General features: G+C 40.5%; 1 protein-coding gene across 7 annotated transcripts in view; it reads left to right on the top strand.

The window, feature by feature from the left end:
* Positions 1–27517, top strand: part of dennd4c (DENN/MADD domain containing 4C) — a 152962-nt gene that overhangs the window by 51191 nt on the left and 74254 nt on the right. For all 7 annotated transcript variants that reach the window (XM_043719121.2, XM_043719156.2, XM_043719146.2 and 4 more), the window contains 4 exons: positions 7760–8012; positions 15165–15234; positions 18085–18254; positions 19546–19787. In XM_043719121.2, the coding sequence (XP_043575056.2) occupies positions 7760–8012; positions 15165–15234; positions 18085–18254; positions 19546–19787 (735 nt within the window). The remainder of the gene's footprint in view (positions 1–7759; positions 8013–15164; positions 15235–18084; positions 18255–19545; positions 19788–27517) is intronic.

The following is a 27517-nucleotide window of genomic DNA, read 5'->3' as shown; positions in this document are numbered from 1 at the left end:
TCCCCATAGCACTCCATTCATTACAATTTGCCAACCTGAAAATCATGTACATACATCAACTGTTTTGTTAGTTAGCTAATCCTCTAACCATACTAATGTGACTCCCAACGCTACAAATTCTAGTCTTGTGCCATAGCATTTTTAGATGGCATCTTTCCTGATTGTCTTTTGGAAACCTAACCATACTAAATCTGGCTCCTCTTTATTCACTTGCAAACTAATCTAAAAAAACTTGTCAAGTATTATTTCCCTTTCACAAAATCATGTTGACTCTGCCTGATAGTATTTTAGTTTTCTCAATGACTTGCTACAACACTTAAATGAACAGTAGCATTTTCTTGATGATAGATGGTACTGTATAACATTCAAATGTGTGGTGTGTATGGAATGTAAAGAAAATAAATGTTGATTTTGCAACATCAGTGTTCAGTTCCTGCTTCTTAGTACAGGGCTGTTACACCCTCAACAGGATCTGGGTTGAGCACAGCTAACTCATAGCCATAGTTAGCTACCTCCTTCTTAGAATGATTGAGAGGGACAACATAACAAACATTTGAGGGAGTTTCAGAGCTGAACCTGACCTGTTTGGTCCCTGAAGATGCTGCATAGATGATTCCAGTCATAGCTGCGAGCTGGCAATCAATACACAAATTGAATTAGATTTCTCACTTCTTCACATGCACTGCCAAGTGTGAGGCCTAATGCTCAAACTGCTGCTCAGTTGAGCTGTACTAACAATTCTGTATCTGTCAATCCTTTTTGCCCACTGCCCTCTTGGACTCAACACTGAGCTTCTGACCCCACCATCGCAAAAACTATCTATTTGCATCTGTAACATGGACACAGTCTCCACCCACTGAAAGGCAGCTCCTGCTGATAGCCTCATCTTTACTCCAGAGTTGAAATTCTAGTCTTCTCTGTCCAAAACAGCCAGTGGATAGGCAATAGTAAATATGTAAAGACTGCATGGAGGAACTGCACCAATTGGTAATTTCTGTCTGGCGCAAAAACAAAACTGGAAAGGTGCCTGGTCATGGCTTACAACAGAAATTAAAGATAGTATTAGGTCCAAGAAAGGTCAATAAAAGCAGACCGGAGGATTAGGGACAGTTGAGATTTCCACAAAGAAGGACATAAGAATTGATTAAGAGTGGAAAAACAGCGTATCATGTTTCTATAAGCGTGTGAAGCAGAAAAGATTAATGAAGCTGAATGTACGTTGCTTCCAATTGGATACAGGGTAATTTATGATGGGCAAAAAACTATGGCAGACCAATTAAATACGTGTTTTCATTCTGCCTTCAGAAAGGAGGACACAAATAATGTCACCAAAACTGTTGGGGTACATATGATCTGTAGTGAGATAAAAACTTAAGGAAATCAGTATTACCAGAGAAATAGTGTTGGTGAAATTGGGATTACAGGCTGACATCTTGGATCCCAACAATCTGCATCCCAGGGTATTTAACGAAGTGGATGCGTATTTCAAAATATTTCATATTTCAAGATTCTCAAGACTCTGGAAGAGTTGCCCTAGATTGGAGCATAGCTAATGTAACCTTTTTTTTGGTTAAAGAAAAGGGGCAGGGACATATAAGGAATTGTAGACTGATTAGCTTGACAGTGCTAGAGTCCATTATAAAGGGATTAATAGTAGAACACATGGAAAACAGTGACATGAGTGGACTGGAACAGCATTGATTTATGAGAAGGTAATCATATTGACGTATCTACTGGAATTTTTCAACGAAATGACTAGTAGAGTTAATAAGGTGGAACCAGTGCATTCAGAGTCATAGAGATGTACAGCATGGAAACAGACCCTTCAGTCCAACCTGTCCATGCCGACCAGATATCCCAACCCAATCTAGTCCCACCTGCCAGCACCTGGCCCATATCCCTCCAAACCCTTCCTATTCATATACCCATCCAAATGCCTCTTAAATGTTGCATTTGTACTAGCCTCCACCACTACCTCTGGCAGCTCATGCCACACACGCACCATGTTCTGAGTGAAAAAGTTGCCCCTTATGTCTCTTTTATATCTTTCCCCTCTCGCCCTAAACCAATGCCGTCTCGTTCTGGACTCCCCGACCCCAGTGAAAAGGCCTCATCCATGACCCTATCCGTGTGCCTCACGATTTTATAAACCTCTATAAGGTCACCCCTCAGCTTCAGATGTTCCAGGGAAAACAGCCCCAGCTGGTTCAGCCTCTCCCTATAGCTCAAATCCTCCAACCCTGGTAACATCCTTATAATTCTTTTCTCTACCCTTTCAAGTTCCACAACATCCTTCCAATAGGAATGAGACCAGAATTGCACGCAGTATTCCAACAGTGGCCTAACCAATGTCCTGTACAGCCGCAACATGACCTCCAAACTCCTGTATTCAATACTCTGACCAGTAAAAGAAAGCGTACCAAACGTCGCATTCACTATCCTATCTACCTGTGACTCCACTTTCAAGGAGCTATAAATCTGTACTCCAAGGTCTGTTTGTTCAGCAATACTCCCTAGGACCTTACCATTAAGTGTATAAGTCCTGCTAAGATTTGCTTCCCCAAAATGCAGCACCTCACATTTATCTAAATTAAACTCCATCTGCCACTCCCCAGCCCATTTACTTGAACTTTAGAAGGTGTTTACTAAGGCCGCACTTGAGAGGTTAGCAAGTATCATTAAAGCATTATGGGATTTGGGGATACACATTGACATAGAGAGAGAACTGCCTGGTAGATTGAGAGCAAAAAGTAGAAATAAACTGGTAATTTTCAGAGTGGCAGCCCATGACTGCTGGGGTACTGTAGGGATCATGGACCCCCAGCTGTTTGCAACACATATAATGAGGGAATAAAACATAATATCTCCAAGTTTGTAAACTGCAAAGTTGGGTTGGAGGATAAATGGTGGGGAAGAGATATGTGATATAGACAAGGTGAGTGAGTGGGCAAAAACATAGCAAATGTAGCATAATGTGGATAAGTGTGAGGTTATCCATCTTGCTAGCAAAAACAGGAAGGTGGGTTATTATTTGAATGGCTGTAGACTGGGAAGGGAGATGGCTGTCAGGAGACTTGAATGTCCTTGTACACCAGCTGTTGAAAGTAAACATGCAGGTGCAGCAGGCATTGAAGGCAAATGGTATGTTGGCCTTCATTGTGAGAGAATTAGAGTGCAGAAGCCCAGGGCCTTGGCGAGACCATTCCTGGAAATTTGTGTGCAGTTGTGGTCTCCTTATTTGAGGAAGGCTATGTTCTGGCTATGGAACGAGTCCACAAAGATTTTCCAGACTGACTGACTGCGCAGGTGGTAGACTAACGTCGGCAGAGAGACCCGGCTGGTTTCTGACGACATATGCTGAAGTTTAGAAAAGTCTCATAGAAAACTATAAAACTCTTAACAGAACTATACAGGGGAAACACAGGAAGGATTTTGCGCGATGACACTAGTCCAGAACCAGGGATCACATTTTGAAGATACAGGATAGGCCATTCAGGATTGAGATGACAAATTTCTTGACTCTACAAAGTGGTGCACCTGTGAAATTCTCTGCCACAGAAGTTAGTTGAGGCTAAAACACAAAGTTTTAAAAGAGTAGTTAGATATAATTATTGGACTAAAGGGATCAGAAGATATGGGTGAGAGTGGGAACAGGCTCCGAATAGACAATAGGTGCAAGAGTAGGCCATTGAGCCCTTCGAGCATTCAACATGATCATGGCTGATCATTCCTAATCAGTATCTTGTTCCTGCCTTATCTCCATAACCCTTGATTCCACTATCTTTGAGAGCTCTATCCAACTCTTTCTTAAATGAATCCAGAGACTGGGCCTCCACTGCCCTCTGGGGCAGAGCATTCCACACAGCCACCACTCTCTGGGTGAAGAAGTTTCTCCTCATCTCTGTCCTAAATGGCCTACCCCGTATTTTTAAGCTATGTCCTCTGGTTCGGCACTCACCCATCAGCGGAAACATGTTTCCTGCTGCCAGAGTGTCCAATCCTTTCATAATCTTATATAACTCAATCAGATCCCCTCTCAGTCTTCTAAACTCAAGGGTATACAAGCCCAGTCGCTTCAGTCTTTCAGTGTAAGGTAATCCCGCCATTCCAGGAATTGACCTCGTGAACCTACGCTGCACTCCCTCAATAGCCAGAATGTCTTTCCTCAAATTTGGAGACCAGAACTGCACGCAGTACTCCAGGTGTGGTCTCACCAGGGCCCTGTACAGCTGCAGAAGCACCTCTTTGCTTCTATACTCAATTCCTCTTGTTATGAAGGCCAGCATGCTATTAGCCGCCTTCACTACCTGCTGTACCTGCATGCTTGCCTTCATTGACTGGTGTACAAGAACACCTAGATCTCTCTGTACTGCACCTTTACCTAAATTGATTCCATTGAGGTAGTAATCTGCCTTCCTGTTCTTGCCTCCAAAGTGGATAACCATACATTTATCCACATTAAACTGCATCTGCCACGCATCTGCCCACTCACCTAACCCTGTAATCTCCTAACATCCTCATCACATTTCACCCTGCCACCCAGCTTAGTATCATCAGCAAATTTGCTAATGTTATTGCTGATACCATCTTCCATATCATTAACATATATTGTAAAAAGCTGCGGTCCCAGCACGGATCCCTGCGGTACCCCACTGGTCACTGCTTGCCATTCCGAAATGGAGCCGTTTATCACTACCCTTTGTTTCCTATCAGCCAACCAATTTTCAATCCAATCTTGTACTTTGCCCCCAATACCATACGCCCTAATTTTACTCACTAACCTCCTGTGTGGGACTTTATCAAAAGCTTTCTGAAAGTCCAGGTACACTACATCTACTGGATCTCCCTCGTCCATCTTCAGAGTTACATCCTCAAAAAATTCCAGAAGATTAGTCAAGCATGATTTCCCCTTCATAAATCCATGCTGACTCTGTCCTATCCTGTTACTACTATCCAGATGTGCCGTAATTTCATCCTTTATAATAGACTCCAGCATCTTTCCCACCACTGAGGTCAGACGAACTGGTCTATAATTTCCTGCTTTCCCCTCTCCCACCTTTCTTAAAAAGTGGTATAACATTAGCCACCCTCCAATCCTCAGGAACCGATCCCGAATCTATCGAACTCTGGAAACTAAACACCAACGCATCCACGATTTCCCGAGCCACCACCTTCAGTACCCTGGGATGCAGACCATCAGGCCCCGGAGACTTATCAATCTTCAGACGTAACAGTCTCTCCAACACCAAATCCTGGCAAATATAAATTCCCTTCAGTTCAGGTCCTTCAGCCCTTCAGATTGCTTGTGTCTTCCCCAGTGAACACAGATCTGAAGTACCCATTTAATTCCTCTGCCATTTCTTTGTTCCCCGTAATATATTCCCCTGTTTCTGTCTTCAAGGGCCCAATTTTAGTCCTAACCATTGTTTTGCCTTGCACATGCCTAAAAAAGCTCTTAGTATCCTCCTTTATATTATTGGGCAATTTACCTTCGTACCTCATTTTTCCTCTGCGTATTTCCTTCTTAGTAATCCTCTGTTGCTCTTTAAAAGCTTCCCAGTCCTCAGTTTTCCCACTTATCTTTGCTATGTTATACTTTTTCTCTTTTAACTTTATATGTTTCTTTAACTTCCCTCGTCAGCCACGGCCGCCCATGCCTCCTCCTGGGATCTTTCTTCCTTTTAGGAATGAACTGATCCTGCATCTGTGCATTATATACAGAAATATCCGCCATTGTTCCTCCACGGTCATCCCTGCTAAAGTAGTGCACCATTGAACTTTGGCCAGCTCCTCCCTCATAGCTCCATAGTTCCCTTTATTCAACAGAAGTATTGTCACTTCCGACTGTACCCTCTCCCTCTCAAATTGCAGATTGAAGCTTAATGTATTATGGTCACTACTTACCAATGGCTCCTTCACTTCGAGGTTTCTGACCAATTCTGGTTCGTTACACAATACCAGATCCAGAATTGCCTTCTCCCTGGTCGGCTCCAGCACCAACTGCTCTAAGAATCCATCTCTGAGGCACTCCACAAAGTCTCTTTCTTGAGGTCCAATACCATCCTGATTCTCCCAGTCTACCTGCATGTTAAAATCCCCCATAACAACTGTAGTAACATCTTTACGACAGGCCAATTTCAGCTCCTGATTCAACTTACATCCGACATCCAGGCTACTGTTTGGGGGCCTGTAGATGACACCCAAGAGGGTCTTTTTACCCTTAGTATTTCGCAGCTCTATCCACACTGACTCTACATCCCCTGACTATAGGTCGCCCCGCGCAAGGGACTGAATATCATCCCTTACCAACATGGTCACCCCACCCCCTCTGCCCGTCAGTCTGTCCTTACGATAACACATGTAGCCTTGAATATTCATTTCCCAGGCCCTGTCCACTTGAAGCCACGTCTCAGTTATCCCCACAATATCGTATCTGCCAATTTCCAAAAGAGCCTCAAGCTCATCCATCTTATGTCTAATGCTTCGTGCATTCATGTATAGTATTTTTAATTTGTTACTGCTCTCACCCTTCCCATCAACCCCTATTTCACTCAACCTTACAGCATGATCCCTTTCCAAGTTTTCTGCTTCATTGATACAGTTGTCTTTCTTGACTTCTCTTGTTCTAACTTTCCCTTCAATTTCCTTTTTAAACATCCAGTTTGTCCCCTCCCTCCCGCTACTTAGTTTAAATGTAGCGGTGCTGCAGTAGAAAACCTGCCTGCCAGAATGCTGGTCCCTAACCTATTAAAGTGCAAACCGTCTCTCTTGGAGAATTTATGCTTTCCACAAAATATACCCCAGTGATCCAAGAACTTAAATCCTTGCTCCCAACCACACGTTCAAGTCCATTATCTCCCTGTTTCTGGCCACACCAGAAAGTTGGATGATCAGCCATGATTAAATGGCGGAGCACGCCCCGAGGGCTGAATGGCCACCACCTCTTGTTTACTGTATTTCTATCTTTATAAATTTGAGCTCATTCAAAATTATGCTTCATGCATCCTAGCTGACACCCAGTTCTCTTCATTCTTCAACTCGTCGCTTGTTAATAAGTATTGGCTTGCAATTCAAAGTAACCTTTTCCATGTAACTGTAACTCTATTGAACAATTTAGTTCAGGGAACTGATGGTTTTGTTTGACCCTTCATTCATGTGTGTTTCAGTAAAGCTGATTATGGTTTTCTGTCAATATGTTTTGAGTTAGTGACTTGCATTAGGGATTAAAGGAGAAATCAAAACTTGTTCTGCAGACAAGTTCTTGTCTGACAATTCCTAACTTCAACCTGCCTTTTGTTGTAATTTGAAAGTGTTCAGGACCTTTTTTTTGGTTTTGCTTAATGGTTCATTTTAATCTTTTTCATATTTTTAAAGTATAGAGCAAGCATCATGTGCTCGTTGTCATCTCAACCAAATGATGGGTGGACATCGACAGTATTTGACTCTGATTCATTCAACTCAACCAGTTACTTTTCAAGTGCACTAGAAAATAATCAGTATGCACACAAATCAAAACGCACATTAGAATGTTTCGTATTTTCAGAATATATTGTATTAACTGTGCTCTTTTACAAAAATGAGGAATAATATGTAATGTTAATTGTTTCCAGTTGTTTAATTCGGGTGCGATTGAAATTATGTGCTTACAAGAAAGAAAGTGGCAAATCATTGTGCTTTGCTTTTCTTGATATTCTGCTTAGATTTATCAAAAAGACAATGCTAGAATAAGTATGAACCAAGATTTGTTTTCTCATTAAAGGGTTTTATATGAAGGGAAGGAACGTCTTATTCCAGGCTGTGAAATTTTACAAGCAACTCCCTATGGCCGTTGTGCTAATGTTAACAACAGTTCAACAACCTCTCAGCGAATCTTCATTACTCATCGGAGGGCTCCGTTGAACAGACCGCAGAATTCTTTGGCTGTGACTGATATCTGTGTTATTATTACCAGTAAAGGAGAAACTCCACCTCACACTTTCTGCAAAGTGGATAAGAACTTGAACTGTGGCATGGTAAGGATAATTGTTACAATTTTCTGCATTATGCTGTATGTAAGGAAGGAAAGTGTCATAATATTTAGTTCATAGCAATGTGCCTTGCAGATTAACTGCAGCAATCCATAAGTTAAATCTTCTTCAAAAGTACCTTATTTATAAATACAATTTATTTTCAACCTGAAAGGAAAAATACTTAGCCTATTAGTTTCAAAGCTGTGGATGAGATTGAGGGCACAAGCTAAAATTCCACGAGTTTGTCACATGTGTTTTGAAATAAAGTAAACATTGGAATTTTCAAAGGCTCAAGCAGTTCTCTTGATAGAAGTGTAACTTTGCTGAATTATTCTACATAAATACCTGATTAAAGACTGCATTTGGTTAAATTCTGTTGCAGAAATGCTCTGATAATGACATTTTATGTAATATGAAGATGCCATTGCTAGCTTTGACATTTCGTAAGGATGACATCACTTTATAATTAATGGAGCTATTTTATTTTCCAACTTTCTGTTCATTCTAAACCCATTTTACATTATAATGGTTCACTTCATTCACAAACGAGACTCCATAGTAGGTTCAACTTTTTAAAAATCTGCATCCTGTTCAATTAGTTGAGCAGTTTGGTTTTCACTGGTTATTGAGATATGAGACGAAGACCACTTTCACGAATAAGTCTTTGTTCTCTCCAAGTGCAAATGTAATAAATGCATCAGGTTTTAAGTTTAAAAAATCACAACATCAGGTTATAGTGCAACAGGTTTATTTGGAAGCGCTTGCTTTTAGAGTGCTGCTCCATCAACAAACTTTGTACACCCCAGTCCAACACCGGCACCTCCAAATCATAGAGTTGTTGAGTCATAAAGATGTTAAGCACGGAAACAGGCTCTTAGATCCAACTCGTCCATGCCGACCAGATATCCCAACCCAAACTAGTCCCGTCTGCCAGCACCCGGCCCATATCCCTCCAAACGCTTCCTATTCATTTCCTCATCCAGATGCCTCTTAAATGTTGCAATTGTACGAGCCTCCACCACTTCGTATGGCAGCTCATTCCACATATGTACCACCGTCTGCGTGAAAAAGTTGCCCCTTAGTTCCCTTTTATATCTTTCCCCCCTCACACTAAACCTATGCCCTCTAGATCTGGACACCCCCACCCCACAAAAGAGACTGTCTATTTATCTTATTCATGTCCTTCAAAATTTTATGAACCCCTCAACCTCCAAAACTCGAGGGAAAACAGCCCCAGTCTCCCTCTCCCTATAGCTCAAATCCTCCAACCCTGGTAACATGCTTGTAAATCTTTTCTGAACCCTTTCAAGTTTCACATCATCGTTCCGATAGGAAGGAGACCAGAATTGCACGCAATATTCCAACACTGGCCTAACCAATATCCTGTACAGCCGCAACATGACCTCTCAACTCCTGTACTCAATACTCTGACCAATAAAGGAAAGCATACCAAACCCCTTCTTCACTATCCTATCTACCTGTGACTCCACTTTCAAGGAGCTATGAATCTGTTTGTTCAGCAATACTCCCTCGGACCTTACCATTAAGTGTCTCAGTCCTGCTAAGATTTGCTTTCCCAAAATGCAGCACCTCGCACTTATCTAAATTAAACTCCATCTGCCACTTCTCAGCCCATTGGCTCATTTGATCAAGGTCTCGTTGTAATCTGAGGTAACCTTTACTACACTACACCTCCAATTTTGGTGTCATCTGCAAACTTACTAACTGTACTACTTATGCTCACATCCAAATCCTTAATGTAAATGACAAAAGGTAGAGGGCCCAGCGCCGATCCTTGTGGCACTCCAATGGTCACAGGTCTCCAGTCTGAAAAACAACCCTCCACCACCACCCTCTGTCTTCTACCTTTGAGCCAGTTCTGTATCCAAATGGCTAATTCTTCCTGTATTACGTGAGATCTAACCTTGCTAACCAGTCTCCCACAGGGAACTTTGTGGAATGCCTTACTGAAGTCCATGTAAATCACATCCAACGCTCTGCCCTTATCAATCCTCTTTGTTACTTCTTCAAAAAACTCAATCAAGTTTGTGAGACATGATTTCCTATGCACAAAGCCATGTTGACTATCCATAATCAGTCTTTGCCTTTCCAAATACATGTACATCCTGTCCCTCAGGATTCCCCCCCAACAACTTGCCCACCACCGATGTCAGGCTCACTGTTCTCTGGTTCCCTGGCTTGTCCTTGCCACCTTCTTTAAACAGTGGCACCACGTTAGCCAACCTCCAGTCTATCAGCACATTATCAGTTTTAAAGTCTTGTTGCTATGTTTAGTGTAATCAGCATATCTAGGAAGGGAAATATTCTTTGAATCAGATCATGAATCATGCTATAAGTTAGGATAACATGATCCAGGGACCCAGTCAGTATCTGGAACTCTATTTCTGATCCTGTTTGGACAATAGAAGTACATATTTGCCTTTAGATTAGTTCTCCATGTGAAATTGCAGTCAGGAGCATTCTCAACCCAAGAGGTAGAGAGACACATGCAGCCAGCAACGAAGGGGATCAGTATTGAAGCTGCATTGTTTTTCATGACAATGACTGACGCATTTCAAGTTTTAAATGTCCTGAAACCACTTTCACAGCCACTGAGAAATGGAACGTGAGGGGCTTTTGGTGAATGTTCACTAGGTGAGTGCGTAGGGTAACTTCTCATTTTGTCTGAAATGAAAAAGTTAAGATGACTTATGGCTAGCCGCTGAACACTAAACAAAATCAACACGAACTGTTACAATTCGTGCATTGGAATTCATAAGCCTGCTGTTAACAGATTTCCAGCAGTTTATACCTCGGCTACGGTGAATTCTGGAACTTGTTGCCTGGGTTGTACTTTTTCATACCATTTCTTTGTATGGGGAGGGTGTTTGTTTGAAAACTCATTTCTCTTTCTGTATAATACTGACATTGAACGTCTCATGTTACTGCTTGCTTCAGTTGTCTAAATAAAAGTAGCATGCAAACCTGATTGAAGTGGAGAAGAGGGAGGAAGCAGGTTTTCAACTGTACATACATTATTGCCTTATTTGTGTGTTTTTAGAGTTATTTTTGAACAATGGAAACGTTAGATATTGGAGCTGATTAGTTTGGATGCTGAAACATCACTTGCAGATTGTTTTGGAAATTGAGAAGTTTTTGTTTAATTTGGCTGAAAGGTTTATTGGCAACATATGCTAAATTCCTTTTGGAAGCATGATTAAATATTTTTGAACATCTATTTATCTGCAAATGTTGCAAGCTGCACCCTACAATATGCCAATACAATTGATCAAAAGGCATGAGCATAAAAACAAACTTGTTGAGATAATACTTCACTGAATTTGTTCTTAACTAAAGTTGAGAAAGTAATTTTCACATCTTAATACTGTCCAATTCGTTTAAAAAAAACTCCTCCTTGTTCTTCTATAAAAAATAGAATTCTGGAAATACTGAATGGGTCTGACAGCAATTGTGGAGAGTCATAGCCATTGACCTGAAATGTTAAGTTTCTTTCACCGCAGATTCTGCCAAACCTGCTAAGTATTTCCAACATTTTTTATTTTTTGAGATTTTAATCATCCACAAAATTTTTCACCGATTCATTCTGTATTAAGTGATATACTACAGCAGTTTAGGAAAGTTTCAAGTAAGAATGTTTTGCTGTGTTCATGGGAAATAACAGCAGAATGATTCTTATGCAGCTGTTACATGGAGAATCTTGAATCTTGGGTGAACTATTACCAATAATGCAAGGTAAAGTTATCCCTTCAAAGGTGAAATTATAAATGTAAGAAAATGTAAACTGAATCTAAAAAGATAAAATGCCACTTGTTATCTTTTAACCTCCTTCCAAACGCATCCATTTTGGATATCTTAACATATCTCACGGAAAGCTACACTCTGAAGTTGAAAGCATAAGGTTATAACCCAAGCAATAACCAGAGGAAACTATTGAATAATCTTTGTTCATCATATCAGGTTTGCTGCAGGTTCAGTCTTTTGAGGAATTGCCTTGCTGAAAGATCTAGTCTGGTTTCAGCTTTGGGTTTTTGTTGAATAATGAGCAAAGATGAAGATTGTGTTTCTCGAACCGCCTTTACTCCTCCACCTCTCTCTCTCACCCCTCCTCCCCCCCCCCCCCCCCCCCCACACACACACACACACTCTCTCTCTCTCTCTCTCTCTCTCTCTCTCTCTCTCTCTCTCTCTCTCTCTCTCTCTCTCTCTCTCTCTCTCTCTCTCAAACATCTTACGTTATAAGCATTAATATGTAGGGAATGGTCCTGAGGAACTGTTCATAAAGCATTGTAAGTTTTGTGATGAACCATTTGTTGACATTTGACGGTTGGCACCTGATAAAACTCTCTTCGAGGACCAAAAGTAATTTGGTACACTACAAGTAAGAGAATTGCCCATGTGTTGCTGATAGAATTTGACATGGGCATAGACCTAATAAAAGTTTCCAATTCGTTTTTGTTTTGCTAAATAATGTAAAATAAGTAAGAGTGAATTGAGTTTTCAAACTTGGTTGTATTTTCATTGATTCTAAATATGTTTCAAACTGACAGAGGTTAGGAATGGTGTTGTCAAATCCAAATAAGCAAGTGTATCTGTTTAAACATATTACTGTTGTTTTGGGCCCTGCTTATACCACCAATATTTTCCATAAACTATACTTTGCAAGTACCTTCACACATCCATCTCAAAGCACAAAAAGTATAACCAACTGAACAGTGTTGTTCATATGATGAGTGTATAGAGTCTTGACAAAAGTAACAGCTCACTGGTTTTGAAGATCTAGGCTGGAATACCACGAGGGCCACAGGCTTTGATACTGTATAGCTTTTGATTGTAGTAGTTATCCTATTGATGGTGGTTCGACTATAGATTCTGAGAGAGGCTATCGGGATAGCCTAGAATGTATCAGCTGCTCTGTGGATTAAGGTGTTAGGAATGTTCTTTGTAACTTGGAATCTCACACGCATCCTTAAGAGAGAGAGACCATCTTGAGAGTGCAGGGGATTTTGAATAGTTTACCTTGGTCTGCATTCAAAAAAGCTCTGCTTTCCCTCCTTTTCCTGAGGTGGCAATTTTTAGAACTGTTTGGTGATGTCAGAGAAGCCTTGATGAATGTATCTTGTACTCGGTGTGACCATTGTGCCCAACAGTGGATGAAGTGAATGTAGAAAATGGTGACAGGATGCCAATCCGATTGCTTGCTTTGTCCTGGATGATGTCCATCATCTTGTTATTGGAATAGTATGATTGGTTTTTCTCCTATAACACTTGCCTATTGGGCACTGCATCCTGTCTCCTTAGTTTTCTTGGTTTAGTGCCATTGTTCTTGACAGATGTCAGTGTAGGAAAACCTAGAGCAACAAGGCATATCCAGCAGTAAATTTTCCCTTTAGTCACACTTGTGGATTCTACAAGTTCTTGTCCAATTTCCTCCAGAGCCTTACTAATTTTTCTGAAAGTCTAAACCATGAAATTGAAGCTCTGATAAATGTCAAATGTTCCACTTTTATCATTTGAAGAGCAGTGGGTGTGTTGTTTAGATTCTGGCCAATAATTTTTACTTAACAATGTAAGTGAATTGAAGAAGTGACACTGGACCAGAAATGTTAACTCTGCTATCTCTCCACAGAAGCTGCTAAACCTGTTGAATTTCTCCAGCAATTTCTGTTCTTATTTCAGTAAAGTTGTTTATTTTGTGACTGTCTTGTTTGTGGAGGTATTTGTGTATAAATTGATTGCCATATTTCCTAGATAACTTAGTTAAATGCTTTGGAAATAGAATTCAATAATTTGCTCTGGGCAGCATAGTGGCACAGTGGTTAGCACTGTGGTCTCATAGCGCCAATTATCAAGGTTTGATTCCACCCTTTGGTGAGTGTGGCGTTGGCACATTTTCCTCTGGATGGTCTGGCTTCACCGCACAGTCCACAGATAAGTAGATTCGGTGGAATAGATATGCTAAATTGTCTATAGGTCCAGGGATGTGAAAACTAGATGGATTTGCCATGGTAAATGCAGGGTTACATGAATAGCGTCGGGTGGTAGGTCTGGTGGGATGCTGTCAGGTGGGTTGGTATGGACTCATGGCTTGCTTCCACAATGTAAGGATTCTACGAATTAATAGTGCAGTAGCACAAAGTTCTCGAAAGGACATTAGTGAACTAGATTGTTTTCTAATAGTTGGCAATGGTTTGATTGTTATCAATAGACCCTTAATTCCAGATCCAAATTCCGCCATCTGCCATGTTGGGACCTGAAACTTGGTCCTCAGAACATTAGCTGAGTTTCTGGATCAATAGTCTATTGATGATTCTGTTAAGATCATCATATCCCCATAATGGGTTGCCACTTGGCTTTTGGAGACAAAGTCAAGGCATGCAAATTTTGAAAATTGTAAAAAGAGAAAGAGGAAAACAGATAGGCTTTGGAAGTGTGGGAGTAATTGTTCAGTACCCTTAGGTTTACCTGGGATATTCCATCTCCTTCACGTGCACATATACACGCACGTGCACGTATACGCACATAAACACACAGTCATATCTTGGTTTCCATACTTTGTGCAGGCTTTGTTTTGTGATTTCTCATTTCCAATGAAGGAGTTAGACTGAGTGCCTTTTTTTCTTAGGCACATTAACAGGTCTCCAGTCTATTCTTTCTTACAATTCTCAATACTTTTTTCTTGCCAGACAAATCAGAGAACCCAGTGACCTTGTATACAATGATATACCATATCATAGATTATGGTTTTATGATCTGCTAATGTTATGGAATTTAGCTCAACCCTTGGTTTGAAATTAGCTAGCTGGTCAACCTGGAATGTTCATATCGAGGTAATGGCAAACCTAGCATACACGATAGATAGCATTTGCCACGAGGCTTCTGAAGATGTTGCTGCCTCATTTCACATTGTAGATGCCGATTTTTTATTTTTTTTTGTCACTGAAAAGCTTTATTTGATTAACCGACAGTTCCTGTGACTAGAAACTGAGCTCCAGAAGACAATGTTTAGACATATATTTAGTACCTTAAACAATTGTGAAACACTTCTGTTTTGGCTTATGGATGAAGTGTTTTGAGTATTTAACTTAAGAAAAGAATGTGAAGCTCTGAATTAATAACTACTTGTTCTTATTTCAGTGGGGTTCCAGTGTTTATCTTTGTTACAAGAAGTCTGTTCCTGCATCGAATTCAATTGCATATAAAGCTGGTATGTAACTTGAGTAATACATTTTAAAAGCTTTTAGATAAACTAATTATGCTAATGTTACACTCTTGCTCATGAGTGAACATGAAATGGAAAAGAAGTTTTCAACATTATTTGATCAACTAATTTACTTTTTTGTTTCTGTAAGAGCCCTGTATTAGAACTACTAGTAAAAGTTGTAAAGCCAAAGTCCCAATGGATAACTTTTATTAACTCGTAATGCCCCTTTTTGTTTAGATGTGTGCAAGAATTTCTCTTTGTCTGATTTGCCAGCTTGGTTTAAGCTCCTCTTATATCTCCATAGATTGCCACAAATTAAATTTTCACAGTTTGTGCATTTTTCAGTGAAGTTCAAGATGCTTCTCTGTTTCAAGAATTCATAAGTGTTTGAGAGTCATGTCAAACAATAATCTGCTTCTAAATTACCTCAAGTGAGCCATGTACTTAACAACATTATCTTCTTTATCTGTACAGCACAGATCTTTCCAGGTAAAATTTGCCTGATAACAGAATAAGTGTTCTTGTGGAATTCAGTTTCAACCTAAAACAAAAGGCTATATCAAATGTCTGTTAAAATTTGGGGAGAACAGTTCTCTGGTGATTTGTTCAGCAGAGGTAGATACGTACACAGGAATTGAGAGCAAGAGTGGAATGTTCAACCCCTTGAGCCAACTCTGCCACTAATTAAAACCTTGGCCTTAACCTTCTTTCATGGCTGCTCTCAAGCTAGCTATCTTTGGTACTCTAATTTCTCTCTCATCTCTTGGGTTAATTTTGAATAATTTAATATTTCATGTTAATTCAAATTATGTTCAATGTTTTTCAGGAATAATTCTAATTATTATTTAGGCTAACAATGTGACAGCATGAACATTTTTTCCCAAAATCAAATTCCTGCAACTTCCTTCCTAACAATACTGTGGGTGTAGCGACTGGAAATAACTGCACTGAGGCTGGTATCCCATTACCATGTCACCCTTTATTTTCGTATGTGCAGTAGGTGGGCTGACCAGCCAGTTCAGAGCCAGTCCCTAGGAATGAGGAGACTCTGAATCTCCAGTTTATATTTGTCAGCCAGGGCTCTCTGATTGACCCAGGTTTACAACCCTAAACAAAGATCTTCTAGTCAGTGAGATCCACCTGTCCCTTGGTCCAGTCGCTACACGATCCCTCCATGGATGTCCGTAGTCAATGGAAATAAGGGGTGGGTAATAAATGCAGGGCTAGTCAGTGATGCAGAGTCTGGTGAGAAATGTTTAAGAACAAAGTTAAGTTAAGATCAGTTAAGTGTTCAAGATAATCTCCTGAGAGATCATACATAGCTAGGCCTATCTAAGCTGATGGTTTCAGTTTATTTACAGTTTAGAGTGTAGTGTCCCTGACCAAAGCTGATTTCTGCATCCTGATTAGCTTGATATAATTTTTTTTGCCTTTTTTCTCATCTGTGTTTACGTTTCTGCTCCAACAACCCTGATTCCTGATAATTCTGCCAAAAGATCTTCATCAATGACAATGTCATGCATGTTACTAGTCATTTCTTTGATAGTGAAAACTGGTTCTTTTCCTGTGTCTTCTGAATAAAAGGTTTCAGAAATACTGTTTGTATTTATTGATGGTGAGATTCTGTATCAGATGCAGTAAGCTCTGAAATGCTGTTTTGTTGAGCTGTTTCTTTTCTCCAGTTTCTCCTTTTAGTTATTGCAGATTGTTGAATATTCAATCTCTCGTGGACCAGAGCAATGCCGTGTTATTATAGGTTTTTCAGAATAGCTTTGGATGTTCTTCATATATTGATAGGTGGCAACTAAGGGCCATTCATCCCTTTGTGTTTGTTCTGACTGAATAAATGAGCAGCCCATTCAAATCACACTTTGCAGCATATGTCACATTGTCCTGCAGGTAACAGCACTTCAGGTGTAAATCCAGACACACACTCAAATGATTTGAGGGTTTCTACCCCCACAGGCAATCTGAACAGTGAATTCCAGATTTCTACCATCCTGTGGGTGTGTAAATTTGTTCTTCCTGGCCCATCTAATCCTCCTATCAGTCACCTTTAATTTCATGGTGCCCTGTAATCTTCTCTTGGGGAAACAGATGTTGCCTTTTTGCTGCCTCCAAATCCCTCATTACTTGGTACACCTGAATTGAGTCACCCTTTGGTCGTCTTTGTGCTCAGAACAACAAGCCTAACCTTGGCAGTCTTCGCTCATTTCTTTTCAAATCATAGTAAGTTTCCTCTGTATTTGCTATAAAGCAGTTCCGTCTTTCCTGAAGTATAGTGACCATTACTGTACAACTAAATTCCAGCTGTGCTTTTACCATTGTCTGGTACTGCTCTAGCAATACATCTATTTTTGTATTCAATAACTTGCGTCATGAAAGAAAGCATCCCACATGCCTCCTTTACCACCTTGCCTACCAATCCTGCCACCTTCAGGGATTTGTGGACATGCATTCCAAGAGCTCTATTTGTGTCATATGAAGCCGGTAGCATTGTGCTCAAATGATCACGTACATTGAATTTCAGAATGGTCTTCAAAAGCATATTTCACTAACCAGACCATGTAAGACTGAACAAACCGAAATGAAGAGCAAATGATGCTGAACATCTCTTACACCACGTTTCTTCCAAAAAGCAATGCTTTGTGACTAGTGAATGTTGTGGTGTTTCTCAAGTGGTTACTGAAACCTTATGTAGCTATTTTGGAATGTAGTAAATCTACACAATGTACAGTATTCAGCCCAACAAGTTAGCAAGGTAAATGAGATGACAGTTTTTACAGCTGAGCTGCATTTTACATGAAGCTAAAATTTAAAGTACATCCCACACTGTCTTTTCTTTCTCCTCAGGATTAATATGCAGATATCCTGAAGATGATTATGAATTATTTCCACTGTCTGAATCAGTTCCTCTCTTCTGTCTTCCCATGGGAGCTACAATTGAATGCTGGGCTCCCCAGACTAAGTACCCACTGCCAGTTTTCTCTACCTTTGTGTTGACTGCCTCATCAGCAGAGAAGGTAAGCTTAGAAGGAAAAGCCTGGTCACATATTTCTTGCATACAAATAATACAAATAACTGCTGTTTTCCTACATAAAGGCAATGCCTCAGGCGACTCTCTGTGTGGAGTTTGCACATTCTTCCCGTGTCTGCGTGAGTTTCCTTCGGGTGCTCCGGTTTCCTCCCACAATCCAAAAAAAATGTGCAGGTTAAGTGAATTGGCCATGCTAAATTTCCCATAGTGTTAGGTGAAGGGGTAAATGTAGGAGTATGGGTCTGGGTGGTATACGCTTCGGCGGGTCGGTGTGGACTTGTTGGGCCGAAGGGCCTGTTTCCACACTGTAAATAATCAAATCTAATAAACTCCGATAAAAATCCAAATATGTAGTAATAGACTTGCATGAGATGGTGGATTAAACAATTAAATCATCTGCCCTCCTGGGGGATATTAGAGATCACGTATCATTATTTGATGAAGAGCACTGGAATTGTGCTCTAATAATTTCTCCTTCAACCAACATCACAAAGACACTTAATTGATTCTTCTTTGGTTATTGTTTGTGAAATCAACTTCTGAATTGACTGCTGTTTTCCTACATAAAGGCAATGCCATCATTTTATGGCGTGCATCAAATGACTCATGGGTTTTAAGTATCCAAAGGTTTGAGAAAGTATGTTATAAATGCTTCTATACTCAATTGAGATGCAAGTACTTCACTCCATTTATTTACTGTTCTGAAGTGAGTTTCCAAGTGTAAACTCCAGTTGTACAGTCCATAACTGAACAGGGGATACCTGTGTACACATATAACAAAATGTGGATTTGCACTTCACACAAATTAATACCAATATGCGTACTTAAAGGTCATTATACTTTACTTAATTTCAACATTCATTATAATTTTCTGGAATAAGGTGTGTCAATGAATACCACTCCAGAAAGACAGTGTCTTAAAAGACAGACATATTTCAGACAATGCAGGAGAGTGGCCAGCATTGTCAGGGGAAACAGAACCTATTCTCTTGGGAAGAGCAAAAGTTGATAGATCAGTACGAGGTGAATATTTATTCAATTAGATTTGGGCCCTTTGTGCATTTGTAAATGACAAAACAAAATCTCTAAAGTTAGTTGTCTCAAGGATTAGTTGTGGAGTCCACGTTCATCACAGATTTTGAAGGACATACGGTGAAGTTATTTGATTGTTGACCAGCTATGCCAAAACGTATCCTGATTGGAAGGATCCATTTGATCTAGTGTTGTCTTCTTAGTTGTGAAACAAAATTTACATGTCTTTTGATCGAATAAAACAGGTATATGGTGCAGCTATCCAGTTTTATGAACCTTACCCAATGGAAGTTCTTACTGAGAAACAGCTCATGCAACTGGGCCTCATCACTGCTGTGGGCAAGAAGCTCATCACCACCAAGTCTGTGCATACCAATAAATGCATCTGTCTTCTCTCACGCTGGCCATTTTTTGAGGCATTTCGCAAGTTCTTGATGTTTTTGTACAAGCTTTCAGTCTCTGGACCTCATCCTTTGCCCATTGAAAAGTATGTATATTTTCTAATATGATTTACTTTTAGAAGTCTGAGTGTTCCCAAAAGTACTGTCAAAGCTGTATGTTAACTTTGTTCATAGGGTTAGGTTTCCACGATAAGTATGAATGACTGAGTTGTGGACAGTCCATTCAAACTGATCCCAGATGACTAATGTTAATGATAACATCAAGATGATTTGTACCCAATTCTATCTTAAGTGATAATCCACAGTTCTACATGTCTTCTAGCAAATGTTCTGAATGGTAGTTTGGGATGATTTGCCCCTGCTCTTTGGCTATATTTTTGGTTACTGAAAGATTTCATTATACAGTCAAGCTGCTGCATGTTAGATTCTAGGTGCTGCTTTGCTCCCTCACAATTAAGTTGGAGTTTAAATTATTTTCTGTCTTGGATTCCAAATGTTTGAGATTTGAGAAGTTCATGTGAGATTGTCTAATGTTTTAACTAGTATAAGTAGGTATCAGAGACATAAAATGGTGACATAAATTACTAAACAGTAGTAATTTATTTATCCAAATTTTAATTTATCCAAAACAGTAATGAAATACGATGGATTTTACATTTCAGCACAATTCTCTCCACTGTGTTCATTCAGTCACTTTTATATTATTTGATTTTCTTCTAGTCAGAAATTATTTCCACATTTATATCCTTAATACACTAACCTTGTATTATAAATGTGTCCTGTGTAATGACAGCTTGATTGCAAACTTGTGAACATGTCAGTTTAATTTGCCAATATGATAGTTTGAGGTCAGAAGGCTGGCAAATGTATTTTTGCTGAGCTTTTAATGACTCAGTGTTGCACTTCTTACAGCAAGCTTACTTTTGGTGTTTGGATAACCACTCCTGGCCTCCATCAGTTTCATGGTACTTGAAAATGCCATAGTTACTTAACATTTCAATGCCGCAGGTGCTCCTCATCTTGTGTTTATGTGCCAATAAACTGGTGCTTTTGGATTTTATGATCTGGATTGAAGATATTATCATCATTTCAAAGTTAGAAAATTGGATCAGAAACAATTGAATTTAACATAAGAAAGGGGAATGACAATGAAATTGGATGAAGTTAGCTGAAGTGGAGTGAGCAGAGAGATGAGTATGAGTGACAGTAACCAAGCAGTGACACACATTTAGGGAGGTAATTCTTGGCTCTGAGCAAAAGCATATCCTAGAAAAGGAGTAACGTTTCTTAAAGAAGGATCACCCAACCAGAGTAGCCAAGGAAGTTAAGGAGAGTATTAAATTGAAAGAAAAATCAAATAAAGAGGCAAAAGTTAGTGATTACCTCCAAAGATGAAGATAAATTTAGATTTTCGCAAAGGAGGACTTAAAAAGATAAGAAAATAAACTACAAGGGCAACCTGGTGAGGAAAATGAAAACTGACCAGAGCTGCTTTAAATAGATAAGTGAACATAAGCCCCTTAGAACACAGATTGAGGGAGATAGTTATGGGGAACAAGGAAATAGCAAAGGAGTTAGGTATTTTGCATTTTTTTTTACAGTAGAAAATACTATGAACATCACATTAATCCTAAAGAATATGGAAATGGACTGAAGTGCCATCACCATCACGAGATGTAGTATTGAGCAAACTCATGGGGCTAAAGGCAGATGGTCCCTGGAACTGATGGCTTGCATCCTAGTGTCCTAAAAGAGGTAGCTCTAGGTATAGTGGTTACATGGGTTGTAATTTTAGAAATATTCTTTGCTTCTGCAGAAGCACCAATAGTTCGAAAAACTACCAATATGTCACTCGTGTTCAAAAAAGAAGGGAGGCAAAAAGCAGCTAACTATAGGCCATTAGACTAGCATCTATTGTTGGAAAAATATCGGAATCAATTACGAAGTAAGTAATAGCAGAACATTCGGAAAATTCTAATCGAGTCAAACAGAGTCCGCATAGGGACGTTGTGTCTGACTAATTTATTAGAGATTTTGGAGGAAGTCTGAACCAGAGTAGATGGGGGGGGGAGTGGGGGGACATGTGCACCAAACACACACAAGTTAAAAAGCTGGTGCAGCAGGGTATCAGACAGGATAATGGAATGTTGGCTTTTATTTCAGGGCAGTTAGAGCATAAGTCTTACTGCAACTGTACAAGGTGCTGATAAGACCACATCTGGAATACTGTGAGCATAGTCCCCCAATATTTTAAAAGATTTTATTTCATTGGAGGCAGCTCAGTGAAGGTTCACAAGTATGATTCCCGGAATGGAGGGTTTGCTTTATGAGCAATGGTGAAACAGCTTGGGACTTCCCTTAGATCGAGTTTAGAAGAATTATGGGTGATTGCATTGAGACACATTAGATTCTTAAGGGGCTTGACAGGGTAAACGCTGATTGGAGTCGAGCACCAGACAGCATGGTCTCAGAATAAAAGGATGCTAATTTAAGACTGGGATGAGGAGGAACTTCTCCTTTCAGAGGGTTTGAGAATCTTAGGAACTTTTGCCACACAGAGCTATGGGGCGAGAGTTTTGTATTTATTTAAAGCTGAGATTGATAGATTTTTATCAGTAGATGAATAAAGGGTTTATAGGGAAAGGGCAGGAAAGTGGGTGTGCGGAGTCCTGGATCAGTTATGATTCTACTGAACAGTAGAACAGGCTTGAGGGGCCAAATGATCTTCTGCTGTGCCTATTTCATATGGTTTTAACTTTACTGATCTACATTCCAGATTTGTTTTTGTCTTGCATTTATATCCCAAAGTTATGATCTGAATGCTTTTGTAAATACTTGTAAACTTTGAGCATCTTGGAATCCAAAAAGACATAATTATCTATGCTGAGTCTGGAAGTGCAGATTCAGCTGATTTACAGATTAAGTAGTAAAGCATTCCACCAAATGGTCTGTTTATACATCCTGTTATTTTCCAGGAGTTGAAATTACAAATTTTGATTAATGGGCAGTAGGTTCACATAGAGCACTGATTTCTGGTAAATATTAGTGAATTTTGAGGCTATCCGTAACTCAGGTTGAGATTCCTGAATGTAAGTTTGCTAGCTGAGCTGGAAGGCTGGTTTTCAGATGTTTCGTCATCGTAATACATATATTCAGGGAGTCTCTGGTGAAGTGCTGCTGTTTTGTCCCACAAGTTTTTGCAAGGTATTTTTGCGCACAGTAAGCAGACAAAATGTACCCAGAAACCCTAGCCATTCTCCCCTACATCAAAGACATCTGTGAAATGACTGCCAGACCACTGAGACCTCGGGGCATCATGGTAGTCCACAAACCCACCAACATACTAAAACAGCAGCTAATGAACTTGAAAGACCCTATAGAGCAGACAACAAGCAAAACTCATGTAATTTACAAAATACATTGCAAGAACTGTAACAAACACTACATTGGACAAACAAGCAGAAAGCTAGCCACCAGGTTGCATGAACATGAGCTAGCTACAAAAAGACATGACCCACTATCTCTAGCATCTTTACATACTGATGAGGAAGGACATCCCTTTGACTGGGAGAACATATCCATCCTCGGACAAGCTAAACAGAGACATGCACAAGAATTCCTAGAAGCATGGCATTCCAACCGGAACTCTTTCAACCAACTTTTTGCTCATTGGACCCCATCTACCACCCCCTGCGAGGGGAAAAAAAACTAGAAGTGACATCACCAACCCAAGGAACCCTAAACACATAAATAGAAAGTGGGACATAATGCCAGCACTTCACCAGAGGCTCACTGATATTCTCTAGTATGGTGACAAAATGTCTGAAAACGAACCCTCCAGCTCAGCGAGCAAACTTACATCCAGTATAGTAAATATCCCAGTCATGTTGTCAACCATTGTCAATTGTAGCTCTTATGGAGATGTCTTTTGAAGAGTTCTACAGCAAAAGTGCCTTTTGTGGACTCTCGCTTAAGTTTTGGAGCCATACTCTGGCTGTAACTGGAATGAGTGACTAAATAACATGTTAAAAGAACAATTTTGTTAAGTAATTATTAAACTATTATAAATGGTAAAGTGAAACAAAGGTGATGAGAACACAGTTAATGTTTTCCTGATTAATATAACTTACATTTAAGTGTTCGAGGAGAAAGTGAGGACTGCAGATGCTGAAGATCAGAGCTGAAAATGTGTTGCTGGAAAAGCGCAGCAGGTCAGGCAGCATCCAAGGAACAGGAGAATCGATGTTTCGGGCATAAGCCCTTCTTCAGGAGGGCTGATGTCCGAAACGTCGATTCTCCTGTTCCTTGGATGCTGCCTGACCTGCTGCACCTTTCCAGCAACACATTTTCAGCTACATTTGAGTGTTACCAAGTAACGTTTTAAGAGCTCAATGCAAATTCTTTTAAAATCAAAAATAAAGAAAAATACCAAAATATAAAATTGTAAAAAGTAGTGATTGTAAGATTTTAATTTCCATTAGTTTTAAGATGTTGTAGTTGAGTGTGGTCCTGGAAAAGTGCAGCAGGTCAGGCAGCATCCAAGGAACAGAAGAATTGACATTTTGGGCAAACGTCCTTCATCAGGAATGAGGCTATGAGCCAATGGGGTGGTGAGATAAATGGGAGGGGGTTGAGCTTGTGGGAAGGTAGCTGAGAGTGCTGTAGGTCCATGGAGGTGGGGGTAATAGGTCAGAGAGGAGGGTGGAGCGGGTAGGTGGGAAGGCAGATGCAGGTAGGACAGGCCACGAAGGCGGTGCCGAGTTGAAAGGTTGGAACTGGGATAAGATGGGCGGGAGGGGAAATGAGGAAAATGGTGAAATCCACATTATGCTGTGGGGTTGGAGGGTCCCAAAGGAGAACATAGAACAATACATCGCAGAACAGGCCCTTTGGCCCTCAGTATTGCTGACGTCGCCATCCTAGGATTGTTTAAATCTCCCCAATGTGGCTGAGTTAACTACATTGGCAGGTAGGGTATTCCATGCTCTTGCCACTCTGAGTAAAGAACCAGCCTCTGACATCTGTCTTAAATCTATCACCCCTAAAATCTGTAGTTATGCCCCCTCATACAAGCTGACATCATCATCCTAGGAAAAAGACTTTCACTGTCCACCCTATCCAATCCTCTGATTATTAGGTATGTCTCTATCAAATCCCCTCGTAGCCTCCTCCTTTCCAATGAGAACAGACCCAAGTCTCTCAGCCTTTCCTCCAGACCAGGCAACATCCTGGTAAATCTCCTCTGCACCTTTTCCAATGCTTCCACATCCTTCTTGAAACATGAGGACCAGATCTGTACACAATATTCCAAGTGCGGCCGCACTAGTGTTTTGTATAGCTGCAGCATGATATTGCAGCTCCGGAACTCAATCCATCTACCAATGAAACCTAACAACCATATGCATTCTTAACAGCACTATCAATCTGGGTGGCAACTTTCAGGGATCTATGTCCATGGACTCCAAGATCCCTCTGCACATCCACACTACCAAGAATCTTTCCGTTGACCCAGTACTTTGCTTTTCTCTTATTCGTCCCAAAGTGCATCACCTCACATTTAATTGCATCAAACTCTATTTACCACCCAGCCCAATTCTGCAGATTATCTAAGTCCCCCTGCAACCTGTAACATTCTTCCAAACTGTCCACGACTTCACCAACTTTAGTGTCGTCTGCAAATTTACTAATCCATCCACCTATGCTGCGCCTAAGTCATTTATAAAAATGACAAACAGCAGTGGTCCCAAAACAGACCCTTGTGGCACACCACTAGTAACTGGACTCCAGGCTGAATAATTTCCATCAAGCATCACTCGGTGCCTTCTTTCAGAAAGCCAGTTTCTAATCCAAACTGCTAAATCATCCTCAATTCTGTGCCTCTGCATTTTCTCCAGCAGCCTACGATGTGGAACCTTATCAAAGGCTTTACTGAAGTCCATGTATACCACGTCAACTGCCCTACCCTCGTCTATATGCTTGGTTGCCTTCTCAGTGAGGTTTGTGAGACACGACGTGCCCTTGACGAAACTATGTTGACTATCTGAAATCAAATTATTGCTTGCTAGGTGATTATAAATCTTTACTCTTATTATCCTTTTCAAAACCTTTCCTACAACAGAAGTAAGGCTCACTGGTCTATAATAACCTGAGTTCTCTCTACTGCCCTTGAACAAGGGCACAACATTTGCAATCTTCCAGTCCTCCGGTACTAAACCTGTAGATCATGATGGTTCAAATATCAAAGTCAAAGGCTCTGCTATCTTCTCCCTAGCTTCCCAGAGAATCCTCGGGTAAATCCCACCCGGCCCAGGGGACTTGTCTACTTTCACTCCTTCTAGAACTAACCTCGATTCTTTCTAGTATAATATCTCGTACCTCATTCTTTTCCTCTACAATATTCTCCTTTTCCTGAGTGAAAACCGATGAGCAATGTTCATTTAGCACATGTCTGATCTCCACAGGGTCCGCACTCAACTTCCCACTTATGTCTTTGACTGACCCTATTCCTACCTAGTCATTCTCTTATTCCTCACATATGTATAGAAAGCTTTAGGGTTCTCCTTTATTCTATTTGGTAAAGACTGCTCGTGTCCTCTCTTTGTTCTTCTTAACACTCTCTTTAAATCCTTCTGAGCTGATCTGTAACTCTCCATCTTGCCTCATCTGAACCATCTTGCCTCATCAACACATAAGCCTCCTTCTTCTTCTTAACAAGAGATGCAATTTCTGTAGTAAACCACGGTTCCCTTACCTTATCACTTCCTCCCTGCCTGACAGGGATATATCTATCAAGGATACGTAATATCTGTTCTTTAAACCAGCTCCACATTTCCATTGCCTGCATTCCCTGCATTTTGCTACCCCATTCTATGCATCCTAATTCTTGCCTAATCGTATTATAATTGCCCTTGCCCCATCAATAACTCTTGATCTGTAGCATGTACCTATTCCTTTCTATCGCTAAACTAAACGTAACTGAATTATGGTCACTCTCTCCAAAGTGCTCACCTACAACTAAATCAAACACCTGGCCTGGTTCATTACCAAGCACCAGATCCAATGTGGCCTCCCCTATTGTTGGCCCTTCGACATAATGTGTTAGGAAACTCTCCTATACACATTGGACAAAAATTGATCCATTCAACGTACTAGAGTTATAGCATTTCCAGTCAATGTTGGGAAAGTTAAAGCCCCCCATAATGACCACCCTGTTCCTTTCACTCCTACCCAGAATAATTTTGCCAATCGTATCTTCCACCTCCCTGGAACTCTATGGAGGCCTATATAAAAAAAAACTCCAAGCAGTGTGACCTCTTCTCCTCCTGTTTCTAACCTCAGCCATACTATCTCAGTAGATGAGTCCTTGTCAAAAGTTCTTTTAGCCTCCGTTATACTGTCCATGACTAACAAGGCCACACCTCCCCTTCTTTTACCGCCTGTTCACCCTGTTCTATCCATGTCGCCAAAATGGCCACAGCATCCAAGTCCCAGGTACCTATCCATGCTGCAAGCTCACCTCCTTTATTTCGGATACTTCTGGCATTGAAGTAGACACACTTCAAACCAGTTTGTTCTTTGCCAGCACATTCCTGTGACCCTGAAATCCTGTATCTGTCCTCCCTACTCTCATCCTCCTTTGCACTGCAACTACACCTCAGGTTCCCATCCCCCTGCTGAGCTAGTTTAAACCCACACAAATAGCACCAGCAAATTTCCCACCCAGGATATTAGTACCCCTCTGATTCAAGTGAAGACTGTCCTGTTTGTAAGGTACCACCTTACCCAGAATGAGCCCCTATTATCGATGTACCTGAAA

Source organism: Chiloscyllium plagiosum, unplaced genomic scaffold (assembly GCF_037043375.1).
Source record: "Chiloscyllium plagiosum isolate Xiang-an unplaced genomic scaffold, Cpla_swu_hap1 HiC_scaffold_2, whole genome shotgun sequence".
In the NCBI taxonomy this organism is placed as follows: Eukaryota; Metazoa; Chordata; class Chondrichthyes; order Orectolobiformes; family Hemiscylliidae; genus Chiloscyllium; species Chiloscyllium plagiosum.
Note: the sequence above shows the minus strand (reverse complement) of the source record. Positions and strands in the feature narration are given on the sequence as shown.